Here is an 18,786-nt window from a genome sequence, read left to right as displayed (position 1 = left end):
ATCAAGTTGACATAAAATTCGCCAGCTCAGGCTGTTTCCAAGCTGACCTCAAACTCAGCCCTCTTCACGCTGTGGAGTGCTGGGACCACAGGCACGTACTGCACCCAGCAAGGCAACTGCATTTTAGTTAGAGCTTTCCTTAAGTGGGACGGAACGTCGCCGTTGTCCTGCGGTGGATAAGGCTGGGTACAGGAGGAAACTGTGCAAATGACTGTTTCCCATTGAAATGGAGGGGTGGGTTTGGTGACAAGCTGATCATTAGCCTGAATCCCTTTGGGGGTCCCTGGACACTAAAGAGGCAAAGTGCATTCTTTGTAAGCTGAAGCCTAGTTTCTATCCTAACAGAGCTGAGATGAAAGTGATTTGTTTTTCCTTCAGTCTAAGAAGCCAAAGGTTCTAAACAGAGAGGTTTGTGGCTGTTAAGGAATCCTAATAAGTCTCTAATCTCTTAACTGCTTTGTTCAGAGTAACGCATCCATGGGTGTTCTGAATGTGCCTGCGTGAAAACCGTGTGTAAAGGACAATAGAAATTTTTATTATAGGTATCCGTGGGTTTATATTCCGACATTTTTTTTTTAATTGGAAATAAAATCACTGAGTTGAGTCAACATATCACGAACAGGGAAGTGGCGCTCAGGTTCCTGCTCTCCTCCTGCTTCAAACTCACTGTCCAGGAACACAGGAAGAGTTCAGGGCCACACCCTCCGCCCCTTTTCAAAGAGGCAGAGCTTAAGGGTTAGTCTGGACCGCAGGTGCTTACTAATGACCACTCCGTGCCAGCTAGACCAGGAGGACAGACAGTTGCTCAGCGATTCCAACCACATCTCGGGGACACAGCCGTGCCACGGGATGGAGACACACAGGCGTCTCCACAGGGAACTGTGCTACCTAGGACCTCATGTGAGTAAGGCAGGGCCCCTCCAGCACTGTGGCTTCACGGTCAGACACCAAGGCCATCTAAAGGAGGAAGGGGGAAGCTTTGGTTTTAAGTCCGTCACATCTATTCATGTTTAACTGTCTTTGCCCTGCTCACTCTGGCTTGTGACTATGGTCACTCACTGTACAGTTCTGGATTGTCTCTGCCATCATTCTGGCACGCACGGTCTCTGCATTTCCAAACAGAAAGGCAAAAACAAACTCTTCTATTATTACTTATTTATTTTTACATCCTGACCTCAGTTTCCCCTTCCTCCTCTCCTCCCAGTCTCTCCCCCCACCTCCCCTCTACCCCCCCATCTGCTCCACTTCTGAAAAACAAATTCTTTCCTCTCGATTCCTGTTGCTTTTACCAGATTAAAAAAAGTTTTGCTTTTACTCTTTGAATTTCTTGCTTTGTAAATACTGTTCCTTTCCAAAAGGTACAGTGTTTGGTGTAACTTATTTTTTGGGTTTTGAAACATGACACGTAGACCCACCTTAATTGATACCCCAAACCAGAGTCACTGAATGACCATATTGGGGGGGGCACGTTTTCTCTGAGTTAATTAGTATCTAAGCCAAAATAAAAGAAATTGCCATGTTTATCAATATTTAGGTACAGCACACAGCATGTTACATTAGAATGTATATTTCAGCTCAATTTTGATCGCAGCATATGAGCAGCTACATGCTCTAGGGCACCGTCAGATTTAAATGGACGGTTAAGTGTGAAACTCACCTACAGTTAAGGAACTGTTAGAAGGACTTGTCAGGGAAGGAATGAGAAGCAGAGGCAGGAGGGAGGAAGGGAGTGTGTGTGTGAGGCGGGGTGAATTTGGCCAAACTCCAGGACGACTGGAAAGAAATCGTCTTTATGATGCCCATTACTCTGTCTTATGAATATGTGCCAGTAGTTTTTTTTTTTCCCCCCAAAGGAAAGAAATCAGAAACAAGCTTTTAAAAAGAACTTTTTGGGCTGGAGGGATAGCTCAGCCGTTAAAGGCTAGGCTCACAACCAAAATTATAAGAGTTCGGTTCCCAGCACCCACGGCTATCCCTCCGGCTACCAAAGGAAAAAAAAAGAACTTTTCGGTTGGTGGGGTCATTCATTCCAGTAGTTTAGGTGGGTGGTGTAGTGGTGGGCCAAGCTGCCTTCCTTCACGGTCTACAGCTAGCTGGGCCATCAAGGCACTGAGGGCTGGTTTCAGTTTGCCTTCAATGAAAATGTATTATTTTTATTGTTTAGCAGTTAAATTCAAGTTTAGACTTTTTGAGCTTCTGGCTAACACGAAGTTGTCTCCCCTCCCCCGCCCCCCATGCCTTCAGTGAGATCTAGTATGCACCGGTTGTCTGTAATTACAAGGGTGAGAGTCATTCTAAGTCACCACTCTGCCTATTTTTAAGTGTCTTAAGAGCATGAGAGAGGAAGGACAGTGAGGCGGCAAATATGTCTCTCAGGTTACTGGATAGACTAGAATGCCATTCACCATGGTCGAGGAGAACACCCAGGTTCATGAGGACAAAGAAGTCTGGATTTGGGCTAGTTTGACTGGAGGTGTCAGGGACACATGAAGCTGTCCTTTAAACAGCTGGTTAGTGGGCCTGGCGTCGGAAGCCTCAGCTAGGTTTTCAGATTTGGAATCACTTTAAATGATGGCTAAGACACTCCAGCAAATGCGATCAAGCATGAATATTAAAACGACAAGTGAAAAAGACTAGATCCATAATCTTGGGCGCCAGCTTTTTACACAGGGATTCGGGGCAGTGCACTGGCCAGAGAGGTTAGAGACAGATGGGAAGCAGGTGTCCCATGAGCCCAGGAAGTGGAACGTTTCCAGAATGAGAAAGACACGTGTATTGTGTATATACATGCAATTCCTGGCACTCAGAAGGTGGAGGCAGGAGGATTGGAATTTAAGTCGTCCTTGACTCCATAGTGAGTTCCAGGCAAGTATGGCACTCTGTCTCAAAAAGAAAAATAGAAAAAAGAAGTAGTTTAGGAAACCTTAATGTAAAGAAAATGTTATGTGAAGAGCCGCTGGAGGGGAACAGGGGCTTGGGCTGTGTGGACAGAGAGAGTGAGTTAGAAAGAGGGGACATGTCCACAAAAGCACACTCATGTCCAGGACAAAGCGTCACGGAGAGAGGTGCGGTTTCTACAGAACTTTCTAGCTTATTAAATTCAGTTTCATAATGTGTGAGTCAGACAGTCAAAACATGTATCAAACAAACATCAACAGTAGTCAGCCTTCGGTCTCCGTGAGGTGGGGTGGGGGGAGTTGGCTCTAGGATGCCTCAAGGCTTTCAAAAATTTGTGGATCGTCAAGCCCCTTATAAAAAATGAGGGTATTAGGCCGGGCAGCAGTGGCGCATGCCTTTAATCCCAGCACTGGGTAGGCAGAGTCTGGCAGATCTCTGTGAGTTCGAGGCCAGCCTGGTCTACAGAGGGAGATCCAGGACAGGCACCAAAACGATACAGAGAAACCTTGTCTCAAAAAACCAAAAAAAAAAAAAAAAGAGGGTATTTTCACATAGTGATGACCTTCACACATCACCCTGTATAGTTAAATCTCCTCTAAATCACATCAATACTAGTACAATGGAAACACTATGCAATTTTTATGCTGTATTATTTAACAAATAATGACAAGGAAAGAAGCCCATGCATTCTAGTACAAACACATTTCAAAATTCGATAACTCTTAAAATATGGATGTGGAACTTGCAAGTACAGAAGGCAATTTTGTAAAAAGAATTGACACTAGTCAACTCTTAGGAACGCTAACTAGGAGTCAGGGCAGAGAAAGGGAGATGATGAAAACTCTAGATCCTTACCTGGCAGTGGAGATGCCATGATCACCAAGGTGTCTTTTCCGGGACAACGTTTATCCATTGCACTCTACATGTGCTGATTCCTGAGATTTCCCCAAATGTGGGCAACTCAACTGGAAATAACAATGTCAACACAAACAAGAGAAAACAAAACCAGAAAGATAGTTAGGTGGTGCCTTGGGCTAAAAGTGAGCAGTATATTAAAACAAATAAACAAACAAAACAAAACAGATATTAGGTAGTGGAATTAATCATGCCCATGACAAATCTGTATTTCTAACCCATGCTTTCCTCTAGATCCTTAACTTAATGGAAATCCCCTAAGGGTCTCCAGACTCAGCAAACCCAAACCAAGAGCACCCACCTTCCCATCCAGCGCTCATCCCCAAGTCTGTCTCTCTCTGGGTTCAATACCAGCCTTGCCAATCACTCACATATTGGAATAGGAACACTGGCCAGTCACCGCCATCCCTCACTCTCATTTTTACCATCCGGTTCTAGTCATTCTTCTTCTACAGTCTTCTGATTCCATTGTCAGAATTCACTCTCTCTCTCTCTCCTCTCCTCTTCCCTCCCCACTCACTCCTCTCTCTTTTGAGGCTGGATCTCACTATGTAGCCCACGCTGTCCTGGAACCCAGGACAATCTTCCCACTTCAGGTCCAAGTGTGTGCCACCACATCCAGCAGGATTCTATTTCTTAATTCCTGCTACCATCACTTGGAAATATTATTTTCCTCTAGTCGCTCCTTTTCCCAATCCATCACTCAATTCAAAATACAGAGAATGCCCAACTTCCTTAAAGGATCCTATGCACGGCCCTTGCTGACAAGGCCTTGTTCTGAGCCACATCTCTAGCTACTTCCTGCCTCCACACATCTACTTATAACAACACTGAATTTCTCCTTGCTCCTCAGCTCACTACTATTTTTCATACTTGATCACTCTAAAGATCAGGCAATAGAGTGCTGTGGAGCTAGCTAGACGGCTCAGTGGATAAAATCCTCACTGTGCAAGCCTGACCACTGGAGCTTGGTCCTCAAGTCCTACCCGGAAGAAGAGAACCAACTCCCCAAAATTGTCCTCTGACTTCTACATGAGTGTCACAGCAATGCACGAGTGTGCAAATACATATGCACACACCGTGATAATGGTTTTTATTTTTTTAGAAAGGAATATTTAAGCCTAACTGATGGAGGATGACCAAGGAGGCTGATTACAGAGTGATTTGGGCCATAGAGAAAAACCAGAGATATCCAGGACCACTGTTAGATGTCTCAGTTTTTATTGAATAGGTACCGATTTAGGGAACTATCAGAGAGAAGGGTATAGGACTAACTTCAAAGAATTTGAGATCTGATTAGAGAACTAGGTCAGAGATAAGGAAGTAGTTAGTATGACTGGTTTTCACAGAATACTAACTGTGATGTTTAATATCACAGTTATAAATATATCCATTTTAAAGCACTGGATAGTTAATAAATATGAAATGGGTACTCAAGCCAAATGCTACAGAAATCCAGCAGAGGTAGGATTATCTTTGGATAGAGAGTTCAGATTAAGTTTCAGAACAAATAGGACTGGAAATTCAAGTCAGGCACAAGAAGGAAAGACAGGGCTCGGTCTTGCAAGTGTTCAGCACAAACATGGGAATCAAAGAAGGAAGCGTCCAAGGTGGAGAAACCCAGTCTGGGATGCAGCTCGGTTGGTGGGGTGCTTGTCCAGCATTCACAACGCCCTGTGCTCTATCTCCAACACTACAACAGCCTGTGCATGGTGCAGTAGCCCTGGGGAGGTGAGGCAGGGGGATTAAACATTCAAAGTTGTCCTCTGTTATAGAGTGAGTGATGAGGCTAGCCTGGTGCACATGAGATCCTGGAGAGAGGAAGTGGAGGAGAGGAGAGGTGAGAAAGAAAGAAAAAAGAGAAGAGAAAAATGAGGAAAGGAGGGAAATGGACTTAAAATCGCTGGGTACTGAGTTCGAGGTGGGGGAATGCCTCGATGGCAACTGTACGTGTGAACCGGGAAGGCTGCTGCTGGAGTGTGTATCCAAGGTCGTGTCTACATGGAAGTCATGATAGAAAGCTTAAGAACAAAAGAAGTTCTGAAGACTAGTACATAGAGGACCACGGAAGGGCAGGAGCACTCTGATGGCCGTGTTCACATTCAGGGACAGGGCAATAAGTAAAGAAGAAAAAGAAGTGATCTGAAACATAAAATTGATGTTATTATCCCAGTAGGGGCATGGAAGACACAGAACGGAGACGGTGAGGCCTTATGTTCATGCCAAGGCTTTAGAGATGTTAATTATATGTATTTGGATATGCCTTAAACATTCATGCAGCCTTGTTTTGTTTGAGATGGAGTCTTAAGACATAGCCCAGGCTCCTCCAAGAATGAGCCACTAAACCCTGTTTTTACACAGACATTAAACAGCCCACTTGGACCACCAGGTCTGGTATCACATTCCTGTAATGTCAGCGTTCGAGGACCAAGGTGCAAGGACAGCAAATTTGATGGCAGTTTGGGCTACAAAGTTGAGGCTAACCTGGACTACACGGCAAGATCCCGTGGGGCCTTTCCTTCATCCTAGCTGCACGCTTACTAACAAATATGACTCTGATGCTCCAGGAGCACAGCTGAGCAACATGTTCCTATGCAACAAACATGGGTTGTTCCTCACCAGGAGTTAAGGACCAGTACCAAGTTTATTTCCTTAGCCTCTGTTGGGAAATCATGAAGTTTCTCCCGAAGCTTGTTAACGTTGAGTGCTGTTGACTGTGGGTGGCTAAGTACCAGGAAGTTCAACAGAACAAACTTGTATAATTTTCAGTGAGACATTATTCTAGAGAACCATTATGTTGACTCAACTTTATATTGTAGAGTCAAGGTTAAAAGCAAACTAGATTTTCCCCCCCACTTTCCCAGGAAGTGCCGATTTCTAAACTTTTATTAGCAAGGGATGGCTGGGTGTTTCCTTGCTTACATCATTTCTCTCACATTCAGATGATAAAACAGTTTATCTTCAGAGTCCATAGTGAAAACTGCATTTTAAAATCCCAATGAAAGGACAGTATTCCATAGAGGCAAACACAACAACATTGTGTTTACTTACATGTCTCTTCTGTCGTGGGAACACTAGCATAGAGTCAGCTCGCCATCATGGAACTCTGAAGAGCATGATGACAAGTGGCCTCAGCGATGACGAATCATTAAGAGGCTCTGAAATATGAGTTTCAGCAAGGCTCCCCTTGCAGTTATGAATACCTTAACCAGGCTTTTTGCCAACTTGTCTTTTAATCTCATACTAAAGTTGATATTTCAGTGTGTTTCTGAATTCTTTCAGCCAATATAATTGTGTGTGTGTGTGTGTGTGTGTGTGTGTGTGTGTATTCATGTGTGTGATTGCATATGTATATGCAGGCCCACTTGCACATTGTGCGCAGCTGTGTAGAGGTCAGAGGTCACCCTCAGTTGTCATTCCTCGAGTTCCATTCACGTTGTTCTGTTTTGTTTTGAGGCAGTCTCTCACTGACCTGGAACTCCCCGGAGTAGGCTAAGTGGTTAGACAATGTAATCTTAATCCTTGTGGTTTTTCCTGGGGTAATGCAGCTGTATAAGGCCACTTAGTGCAATAGGAGCCATTCTCCGTTCTGAATGCTACAGGAACCTTTCAAGAGTAAGCACCCCAACACCAATGGGAGTGGAAGACAGGCGGTGTCACTGGTGGGCCGAAGCCAGGCCAGCTCTTGAAGGCCCCCGTGCTGGGGCCAGTATGTGTTCTCATTTTATACCCTGACACCACAGTCGGAGGTGAGGCAGCAAGATTAGTCAGGATGTTCAGAGAACAACGCGTTGTTTCAGCTACTCCTCCGCGCCATTCTGTTCCAGGTAGCAAGTGAAGTCATGCTTGGCAAGAGGCAGTACAAGCAGTGTTTTAAGTGATTCACTAAATATACCAAGAAGTCAGTGTGTAATAATTGATCCTTTCTACCTTCTTCTACTTCATGAGGAGATTATAAACAATAGCATGTACAGCAGGCTTTACCCTAGACACTCTAGACAACCTGTTAATCCAAAGTATCATGAGTGAGATCAACTAAATGAAGGTTGTTAACTACATATGAATATTCAGATGAACACGGTAACTGGTTACTCAGGGGTTTTGTTTGTTTGTTTGTTTTGCTTTTGCAACAGGGACTCACTCTGTAGTCTAAGATACTCTCCAGCTCCCTGGAGTCCAGGCTGGCCTCTGGAGGGCTGGGATGCCAGGCAGGCCTAATTCACCATGTGCGGCTGGTTACCCATTTTCCCCACCCCTTGACTATCCTCTTCATGACTCAAAGCAGAGACGGGGGACATACCACCACCCCACCTCTCTCCTGGCCCTGTCCAGACAGCACTGTACACACAAGCAGGGCCTCTTTCCAGTCACACTCTTACTCAGACTCAGAGTTGTTTTGACAGAGTTCTCCAGGCAGCCAGCAGCAGTGAGTTGGAGCTGGGGACCAAAATGACGAATCTGGGGCTCCTCCCTGACTTTCAGCTCTGTTGTGTCTTCTGATTGCATGACTTCAAGAAACAGGCATTTGAAGAGGAAGATTTATTGTAATGATAAAACATTGGCATCAGGCTCCAGAAGGTGGCACAGTGGTAGAGCGCTAGCATACAAACAAACATACATACAAACAAACAAAACAGAAAACAGGGAAGGAAAATGAACCCAGCTTCCAAATCCACTGAAAGCGAGAAGCTGTTCAGGACCCTACACAAGCCAGGCCCTGGACTCCCCTCATGCTCACCTGTCCTGCCTCCTATGTAGCATCTGTGTCTGTGATTTTTAATATGCCCCCCTTTCCCACGCCTGTCCAACTAGCCAGTCCCTGTCTGCTGCTGTCTAAACGCTGCCGAGAGATAGTGCAGACCACCCAGCTGTTACTCACGTGTTTGCTAAGCACAGCCTTGTTGCTGGGTCTTCAGGGATAACGGACAGGCACCTTCTGAGTAGGCACGGAGGATGTGTTCTTTCTTTAGCTTCATGGCAGCTTCCATGTCAGGAAAACGCAAAATCAGCACTTGATTTACCTGTTTGTTAACATCTCAGTAATATACACAACACACACACACACACACACACACACACACACACACACACACACACACACACGAATACTGTGTATATGGAGGGAGAGGGAGGAAGGAGAGAGTGCACTAGCTTTGTGGGCTGAGGAGATAGCTCAGCTGGTAAGTGCTAGCTACCTGAGGCTTACATTAAAGAAGCTAAGTCTGGAGAGAGCCAGTCTGTGGTGGAGAGAGGGGAGAGCAGGAGAAGTGGGATGGTTTGTGTGCTGTGAAGAGAGGCGGAACTGGATAGGCGCTGCTAGTGAGGGACGGCCTGAGGTGAGAGGCCTGTGCCGCCATCTGAGGACATAGTTATGCCCAGGCCCAGACTGCTGCCGAGGGCTCCGTCTGTGACCCTACCACAGCCAGGGTCTGCGTTGATGTCGATGGCTGGAGTTACTACTAAAGACCATTCAGAAGTCCGTGGTCTGTGCTGTGGCCTGAAGCCATGTGGATGTCTGTAGGCTGTGCGGCTGCAGGTGGCCATATTGATGTGGTGACCTAGGCTGCCTCCTGAGAGCATGTTCATGTCCGGGCCCAAGCTGCTGCTGAGGGCCACGTCTGGATCTGCGGCCCTGCTGCAGCTGGGGTCTGTGTTGATGTCGATGGCCAGTGTGACCACTCAAAGCCATGCATATGTCCACAGTCTGTACCGCTGCCTAAAGCCCTGCCCCGCTGGAGTGCAGAGGCAGAGGTGTGGGTGAGGGAGAGCTGGCCCTCTCCCTTGTCTGGGCCGCACAGGAGAGCTGGCCCCAGTGGCCTGGACACAGAGGAGCTGGTGGGCTGATCAACTCAGCTGGTACCCAGGCCCAGATCCAGGGCCTTGAGTTGGCCCATCCAGCATCTACCCCATCTATGAGCTGCCGGAGCACACTGAAGGGGCTGGTCCTGCTGAGCCGTAGCCAGGATCTCCATGACTCCGGGAAACAGCAGGATATCTGGGAGAAGTTTCTGTGAGGGTCCAGTATTGATGGGGTGGCAGAAGCCATGAACCAGACCAATGACTCGTTGTCATGAACATTTGCAAGTAAAGCTGTTTGCGCAAAAGGGGGTGCCCAGTGACACAGCACAGCTTCCAATACCACTACGACAAACGGACATATGATGGAGAGGCGGGCAAGGTAGAGGAACAGAATGGTAAATGCACATCGGAACTAGAGACTCAACAGCCGTGATGGGTGTGAGAGAAGGCTGTGGTGTGGCTGGAGTTTTCCTGTGTCCCACCTGGCCCACGGTCAGGACAAATCTCTCTAACCTGCCAGTCCTGCAGCCGCTTGGACCCAAGTAAACACACTTGAGGCTTGTATTAATTAAAACTGCTCAGCCGTTAGCTCAGGCCTACCACTGACTAGCTCTTACATTTAAACTAACTCATAATTCTTTTTTATGTTTAGTCACATGGCTTGGTACCTTTTCTCAGTTCTGCCTTCACATCTTGCTTCCTCTGCGTCTAGCTAATGACTCCTGACTCAGGTTTCCCGTTCCCAGAGTTCTCCTCTCTGCTTATCCCGCCTATACTATACTTCCTGTCTGGCTACTGGCCAATCAGCACTTTATTTATCAACCAAATCAGAGCAACACACAGTCACAGAATACAGAGTGATGTCCACAGCACTATGGTTGATAGACCACATGCCCAGAGAGGCCAGCAAGACTTGTTTTTCAAGTTTTAATTTTTTTCCTGATTTTCTTTTGGGGGGAGGTTACATGGGTGGAGGGTGGATATGGAAGGACTGGGAGATGAGGGGGTGTATGATGTAAAATTCCCAGTGAATCAATAAAAAATTATGATAGGTAACTAAATAAATGAAAATTCAGTACCACTGCCCTCAGTGCTAAGTTCTGTGGCACAAGCCTATCGTTGTAGTGCTGGGGAGGTAGAGATGGGTGAACCTCTGGGGATTGCTGACTAGTCAACCTGACTTAATCAGTGAGCTGTGGACCAATGAGAGACCTTGTCTCCAAAACAAACAATCAAAGATGAACATTCCTAGGATTAATACCCAGGATTGACCTCTGGCCTGCAAATGCTTGCACACACATGCAAGAGCTTTGCCAAGCTGATCTCACCCCCCTGACACCTCTTGCATAATGCTAGGCATTGAGCCCAGGCAACTACTGTGACACTAAGATAAACCTCCAACTGCCTTTTTCCCCCCTTAAGTTCCTTTTATTATTATTATTATTATTATTATTATTATTATTACTATTATTTTTAATGAGGACCGAGTCTCATGTATTTCAGATCTGAGGATGACCTTGAACTTCTGAACCTCCTGCCTTGACCTGTTGAATTACAGGCAGGCACTGTCAAGTTTTATATGATACCAAAGGTTGAACCCAGGGTTTCATGCATGCCAGATAAGCACGCTGCCAACCGAGCGACATTCCCAGTAGTAGTGCCTCACATAGTCCAAGGTGACCCCCAACTCACTATGTGGCCAAGTTTCTGGGCTTCTGGTCTGTTTATGTACAAAAGAAGTCTGCAGGGCATCGCGACATGTGCCTTTAAGCCCAGCACTCGGGAGGCAGAGGCAGGTGGATTCCTGTGAGTTTGAGGCCAGCCTGGCCTACAGAGTGAGTTCCAGGATAGTCAGAACAGTAGAGAAACCCTGTCTCAAAAGCCAAAACAATAAATAAATTAAATAGGAACACTAAGACGAACACATGGAGGTTGTTATGAGACCTGGACATAGATAACAAGCAGTTACTACTACAATGGGTAGAATACAGAGCAGGGGAGTACTTTATAATAATTAAATCACCAAGTAAAAGAACAAAAGAAATCCGTAGTAAGAAACCTTGCCAAAATGGCCAGCTAAGTACCTGTCAGGGATCCCATAGAAATGGCTGGCCTTCTATGAGAAGGCTTGATATTCTTCACTGTTTGTGTTCTGATGTTTTCACTTATGCCGCAGCTGATGGGTCAGCTGTAGAAAGATCTTATAATATCATAAACTGCACATTCTTAGATTAGAGTCGGATGAAAGCAAACAAATGGTAGACTTGGGAAGACTTTGGATATGCCAGTTCACACTGTTGACTAGAAAAGCAGCTGAAGCCCTGAAGTGCAGTTTCGTCTGCGCAGAGAAAAACGATCTGCAATCACCGAGAGACAACACCGTGGAAGGTTCTTGTGTGGCTCTGAAATCCCAAAATTCAAATGATTAGGTCACTTCACATAATGTTAAATGACTCCACAAACACCTAACTAACTGCCGACCTATAGAAATATAAGATTTTTGACATTGGTTAAGTAAAAACAAACAAACAAGCCAAAAAAAAAACTTACAAGTTTTTTTGTACTTAAGTATGTACAAAGTCTAAAAATGCATTTTTTTTTCAGAGCTGGGATTGAACCTAGCTCTTCACTCATGCTAGGCAAGCTCTCCACCACTGAGCTACATCCATAGCCTGTGATGTTAAAAGTGTGTTTACATTTACATTATCCCCCTGCATACAGCCTTTTTTCTTCTTCTTTTTCCTTTCTCTTTCTTTTTTTAAAGACAGGGTCTCATGTAACCCCGTTGACCTCAAATTCATTATGTATCTAAGGATAACCTTGAACTGACCCTTTTGCCTCTACCTCCCATGTGCTGGTATTACAGGTGTAAATCATACCTTGCTCTAAATACATTATCAATATTAATATCATGGAAACATATTTCTGTGTATCATACATACAAAAAGTGCACTCATATTAAATACATGAATATTAAGTATGTGCATATTAAGTGTGCAATTTGAAGTTGTACAAAGCTAAACATTATGCCAGTAGCATCTGGATTTCATGATAAATAAAATAAACATTAAACATTATTTTATTCTTTTCTCATACATTACATCCTGAATGAAGTTTTCCCTCCCCCTACCCCTCCCAGCACTCCCTCCTCCCTTCTCCCCCAGATCCACTCCTCCTCCATTTCCCTTCAAAAAAAAGAGCAGGCCTCCAGGGATATCAATCAAACATGGCATAACAAGTTACAAGAAAACTAGGCACAAACCCTCATATAAAGGCTGGACGAGGTGACTCAGTAGGAGAAAAAGGGTCCCAAGAGCAGGCAAAAGAGTCAGAGACACCTGCCACTCCCACTGTTAGGAGACACAAGAACACCAAGCTAGACAACCGCAATGTATATGCAGAGGACCTAGCTCTGACAGGGTCCATGATTGTCACTTCAGTCTCTGTAAGCCCCTAGGAGCCCTGCTTAGTTGATTCTGTGGGCCACATTCTGGTGGTGTGCTCGACCCCTCTGGTTCCTACAAGTCTTCCTCCCCTCTTCTGCAGGGTTTCTCTGTCTCTGCCTAATGTTTGGCTGTGGGTCTCTGAATCTGCCCCCATCAGTTGCTGGTTGACACCTCTCTGATGACAGTTGGGCTAGGCACAGATCTATGAGTATAGCAATCATTTCATTGACCTTTTTTTTTTTGACAATTATATTTGATTTTATCCTGTGTCTCTGTCTGGGTTGTCCAGCCTCTGATGCCATCCAGGCAGTATCAGGCATGGGCTCCCACTCACAGCATGGACCTCAAGTTAGACCAGTCATTGGTCGGCCACCCCAACAAGTTCTCCACCACCAGTACCCCAACACATCTTGCAGGCAGGACAGATTGTAGGTCAAAGGTTTTGTGGCTGGATTTATGTCCCAGTCCCACTGCTGGAAGCCTTGCCTGGTTATAGAAGATGGCTTGTTCAGGCTCTGTAACCCCCACTCCCATTACTAGGAGTCTTCGCTAGAGTCACTCATAGATTCCAGGGACTTTACACTGTACTAGGTTTCCACATCCCACTAAATGCCCCCAATTTCAGTCATCTCTCCCAGTACTCTCTCCCTCCATCCCTCCATGTCCTTCCTGTTCCCATGCCCACCCACTCCCACTCCACCTGAAAAATTTATTCTATTTCCCCTTCCCAGGGAGATCCATATGTCCCACCTTGAACCCTTCTTGCTACTTAGCCTCTCTGGGTCTGTGGATTGTACATGATTATCCTTTACTTTACAGCTAATATCCACTTATAAGTGAGTACATACCATGTATGTCTTTCTGGGTCTTGGTTACCTCACTCAGATTTTTTTCTAGTTCCATCCATTTGCCTGCAAATTTCATGATGTCATTGTTTTTAACAGCTGAGTAATAATACTCCATTGTGTAAATATACCACATTTTCTTTATCCATTCTTTGGTTGGAGACATCTAGTTGTTTCTAGTTTCTGATTATTACGAATCAAGCTACTATGAACATAGTTGAGCAAGTGTCTTTGTGGTAGGATGGAATGTCCTTTGGGTATATGCCCAGGAGTGGTAGCTGGATCTTGAGGTAGACTGATTCCCAATTTTCTGAGAAATTGCTGTATTGATTTACAAAGTGGCTGTACAAGTTTGCACTCCTACCAGCAATGGAGGAGTGTTCCCCTTGCTCCATATCCTGACCAGAATGATCTGTCACTTGTGGTTTTGATCTTAGCCATTATGACGGGTGTAAGAAGGAATCTCATAGTTGTTTTGACTTGCATTTCCCTGATGGCTAAGGCTGTTGAACATTTCTTTAAGTGTTTCTCAGCCATTTGAGATTCTTCTGATAATTCTCTTGTTTAGTTCTGTACACATTTTGTTTGGATTATTTGATTTGTTGATGTCTAGTTTCTTGAGTTCTTTATATGTTTTGTACATTAGTCCTCTGTCAGATGTGGAGTTGGAGAAAATCTTTTCCCATCTGTAAGCTGCATTTTTGTCCCATTGATAGTGTCCTTTGCCTTATAGAAGCTTTTCAGTTTCATGAGGTCTCACTTATTATTGATTATTGATTTTAGTGCCTTTACTATCAGTGTTCTGTTCAGGAAGTGGTCCTCTCGCCAATGCGTTCAAGGCTATTCCCCACTTTCTCTTCTGTTAGTTCCAGTGTCTCTGGTTTTATGTTGAGGTCTTTGATCTACTTGGACTTGAGTTTTGTGCAAGGTGATATGGATCTATTTGCATTCTTCTACATGCAGACATCCAGTTAGACCAGCACCATTTGTTGAATATGCTTTCTTTTTTCTATTGTGTATTTCTGGCTTCTTTATCAAAACCAGGTGTCCATGGGTGTGTGTGGATTTATGTCTGGGTCTTCTATTCAATTCCATTGATCAACCTGTTTTTATGCTAATACCATGCTTTTTTTATTACTATAGCTTTGTAGTATGGTCTGAAATCTGGGATGGTGATAACTTGGGAAGTTCTTTTATTGTACAGGATTGTTTTAGCTATCTTGGGTTTTTTATTTTTCCATATGAAGTTGAGTATTGTCCTTTCAATGTCTGTAAAGAATTGTGTTGGAATTTTGATAAGGATTGCATTGAATCTGTAGATTGCTTTTGGTAGAATGGCTGTTTTTACTATATTAATCCCACCAATCCATGAACATAGGAGATATTTCCATCTTCTCATACTCTCTTCAATTTCTTTCTTCAAAGACTTGAAGTTTTTGTCACACAGGTCTTTCACTTACTTGGTTAGAGTTATTCCAAGGTATTTTATATTATTTGTAGCTATGGTAAAGGGTGTTGTTTCCCTGATTTCTTTCTCAGCCCATTTGTCATTTGTGTATAGGAGGGCTACTGATTTTTTTGAGTTAATCTTGTGCCCTGCCTGTTCACTAAAGGTGTGTATTGGCTGTAGGAGTTCCCTGGTAGAATTTTTGGGGTCACTTATGTATACTATCATATCATCTGCAAAAAATATGTTGACTTCTTCCTTCCCAGTATGTATCCCCTTGATCTCCTTCAGTTGTATTATTGCTCTAGCTAAGACTTCAAGTACTATATTAAATAGATATGGAGAGAATAGACAACCTTGTCTTGTTCTTGATTTTAGTGGAATTGCTTTGACTTTTTCTCCATTTAATTTAATGTTGGCTATCAGCTTGCTGTAAATTGCCTTTATTATGTTTAGGTGTGTCCCTTTTATGCCTAATCTCTAAGACTCTTATCAGGAAGGGGCATTGAATTTTGTCAAAGGCCTTCTCATCATCAAATGAGATGATCATGTGTTTTTTTTTTCTTTCAGTTTATATGGTTGATCACATTTATTGGTGAAATTATTAAGGCCACTCTGCGTAGTTTATTAAAAGGGAGGTTTATTTAGTGGCGTAACTTACAAATGAAGGGATAGGTAGGTCACAGGGTCTGGGAAGACCATAGTGCTGTCCAGCAGGGTTCTCTGGAGAACTCTGCTCGGTCTACCTCCAGCATCCAGGGTCTGGGAACCAAGACAGGGCGGCACATCCGGATTTTGGGTCTTCAGGGCCCTCTCTTGGCCCTGCCTTGTAGGTGTGATAGCTACCAAAGCCTCAATGGGGGTTGGAACTTCCAGACGAAAGCTGGAATGGCTATCCACTACATCTTCCCCTTTTGTCTAAATAAGAAGGTTCTAACCTAATACAAGACTATAACAAAGGAATGGTTATCAAATATTGTCCAGGAGTAATGAGAGATAATGACCTAGATAAGATGGAACTACAATCAATGTGAACAATATCAAGTAAGAAACACATACTTAAATCTAGAGAAGTCTAGAGCATAGGTAAATGGTATGTTACAAAGATCATTCCAAACGGTGTCCTATCCTAAAGAATCTGAATCTAATACTTAATATGTTCTATCTAAGATATTATATATACATACTAAGTTGTAATTATAACTTCTAGTCTGCAATCCCATCAAAGACCTGAGAAGGAATATAATGGTACCTGAGAAATGGTAGATGGATGCAAGCAACTTTCGGGAATCTTGCAAGAGTAGACCGAGACAGCTGGCAGCCTGGACAGTCAATGTTTCTCAGCATTGTTGGTGCATTCAAGTTGGCTACAGGCCTAGAGTATCTGACAGACCATTTTCAGAAGCAGGAATTCTGAAAGACCATCTTACCCTATCTTGGCAGAGTACAGTGGTCACTTTCCTTGTTCCCTGCTTGTCCAGAAAGGACAGCATTGCATTCGTACTGTCAGCAGTCGAGGCAAGGGCAGTTCTTTGCCCAGTAGGCCATTTTGTACCAAGAAGACAAACTTCCAAATGGAAATGTCTTAGAAGCCCAACATTCTCTCCAGATCAAATTGGTGCTGCCAGGAGCAATTGTGTCTCATGTCAACAGAATTCTAAGTTATTTAAATTCCATATCCTCTAGGTCTAGGAAGTGTTTGAAGATTACCTGTCCATCTGACCTATGTATCTGTAAATCTGGATAACCTAACTAATGTAACTATAGAGATGATAAGCATAGGTGACTATAAATCTATAAGTCTTATCTACCGAAATAACCTAAGGACTAAGGCTTCATGTAAACAAGGTAAACAGTCCATAAGAAAATGTATGGTAAAGAATGACTTGAAAATTGTGACAATACACAAGATATTTATAACAGAGGTAGGAATATATAGACTGATTTTCATATGTTGAACAATTCCTGTATCTCTAGGATGAAGCCTACTTGATGGGGATGGATGATCTTTTTGATGTGTTCTTGGATTTGGTTTGCAAGCATTTTATTGAGTATTTTTGCATCTGTTTATGAAGGAAGCTGATCTGCAATTCTTTTTCTTTGTTGAATCTTTGTGTGGTTTGTGTATCAGTGTGACTGTGGTCTCATAAAATAAATTTGCCAATGTTCTGTTTCTAATTTGTGAAATGATTTGAGGAGTATTGGCCTTAGCTTTTCTTTGAAAGTCTGGTAGAATTCTGAGCTAAAACCATCTGGCCCTGGGTAGTTTTTTTTTTTTTTTGTAATTGGGAGACTTTTAATAAAGTCTATTTTTTTAAGGGTTATATGTCTGTTTAAACTGTTTATCTGATCTTGACTTAACATTGGTAAGTGGTATCTATTGAGAAAATTATCTATTTCTTTTAGACTTTCCAATTTTGTGGAATACAGGTTTTTAACGTGTGACCTGATGATTTTTTGAATTTCCTCAGTATCTGTTGTTATGCCCCCTTTTGTTTCTGATTTTCATTTCCAGAAATCATGATAAATAAAAATAAGCATTAAACATTATTTATTTTTAAAATTTTTATTACATTTAATTTATGTGTGTGCACATGTCACAGTGTACACATGGAGTTTGGAGAACAACCCTTGGGCATGGATTTTATCTTTCCACCACCAAGCAGGGCCTGAGAATCAGACTTAGGCCGTCAGGCTTGGTGGCGAGTGCCTTTATTTACCTGCTGAACCATCTTGCCTGTCAAGCACCATTTTGTTGTTTGTTTGTTTCATAAGGCAGGGTTTCTCCTATATCCCAGATTGACATCAAACTCATGGCAATCATCCTGCCTCAGCTTCCCAGGTGCTAAGATTACAGTGTGGGCCACCATGCCCAGCTAAACATTGTTTTTGAGGTTAGTTTGTTTTAACTTTCTACACTGGCTATGTAGTGATGTGGCATGTAACTTTCTTGAACATCTCCCATGATTTCCAATATGACTCATGGCAGGCAGCATAATGGCTCCTGTGAAATGTCTTACCCCTTCTTTGGAGACAGATTTTGCAGATGTGATCAAGTATTTTATGCCAGGAAGCCAACCTTGGACCACCGGGGAGGCTCAACTTTACTGTTCTAAGAGTCTCTTTAAGTGAAAGGAAAGCAGAAGAGTCACAGACAGGGAAAGCCTTTCTGTGAGTGCTGACAAGCCAAGGAATGTTGTCGCTCTCCACAAGGAAAAGGCAAATGAATTCTCTCCTTCAGCCTCCCAAAGGCAGGTACCCTGTTACCACCTGGATTTTAGTCCCCGGAAGTCTGTGCTAACTCTTGACCTTCAGAAGCATAAGATAAGGAATGCACATTGTCGTCAGGCACTAAACTCGTAGCACTTTGTTTCAGCGATGGTAGGAACTAGTAAGCCATTTTTTTTGTCTGGAGGATTCTGAATTTATGTCCAGA

The 18,786-nt window shown here is 43.6% G+C and overlaps 1 protein-coding gene across 1 annotated transcript in view; it reads left to right on the top strand.

Moving 5' to 3' along the window:
• Positions 1–750: 750 nt before the first annotated feature.
• Gne (glucosamine (UDP-N-acetyl)-2-epimerase/N-acetylmannosamine kinase) overlaps positions 751–18,786 on the top strand; it is a 55,165-nt gene continuing 37,129 nt past the window's right edge. The window contains exon 1 of the mRNA XM_076564102.1: positions 751–900. Within this exon, the coding sequence (XP_076420217.1) occupies positions 763–900 (138 nt within the window). The 5' untranslated portion in view covers positions 751–762. The remainder of the gene's footprint in view (positions 901–18,786) is intronic.

The sequence above is a fragment of the Peromyscus maniculatus genome, chromosome 2, assembly GCF_049852395.1.
Source record: "Peromyscus maniculatus bairdii isolate BWxNUB_F1_BW_parent chromosome 2, HU_Pman_BW_mat_3.1, whole genome shotgun sequence".
In the NCBI taxonomy this organism is placed as follows: Eukaryota; Metazoa; Chordata; class Mammalia; order Rodentia; family Cricetidae; genus Peromyscus; species Peromyscus maniculatus.
This window is presented reverse-complemented; position numbering and strand designations above follow the sequence as displayed.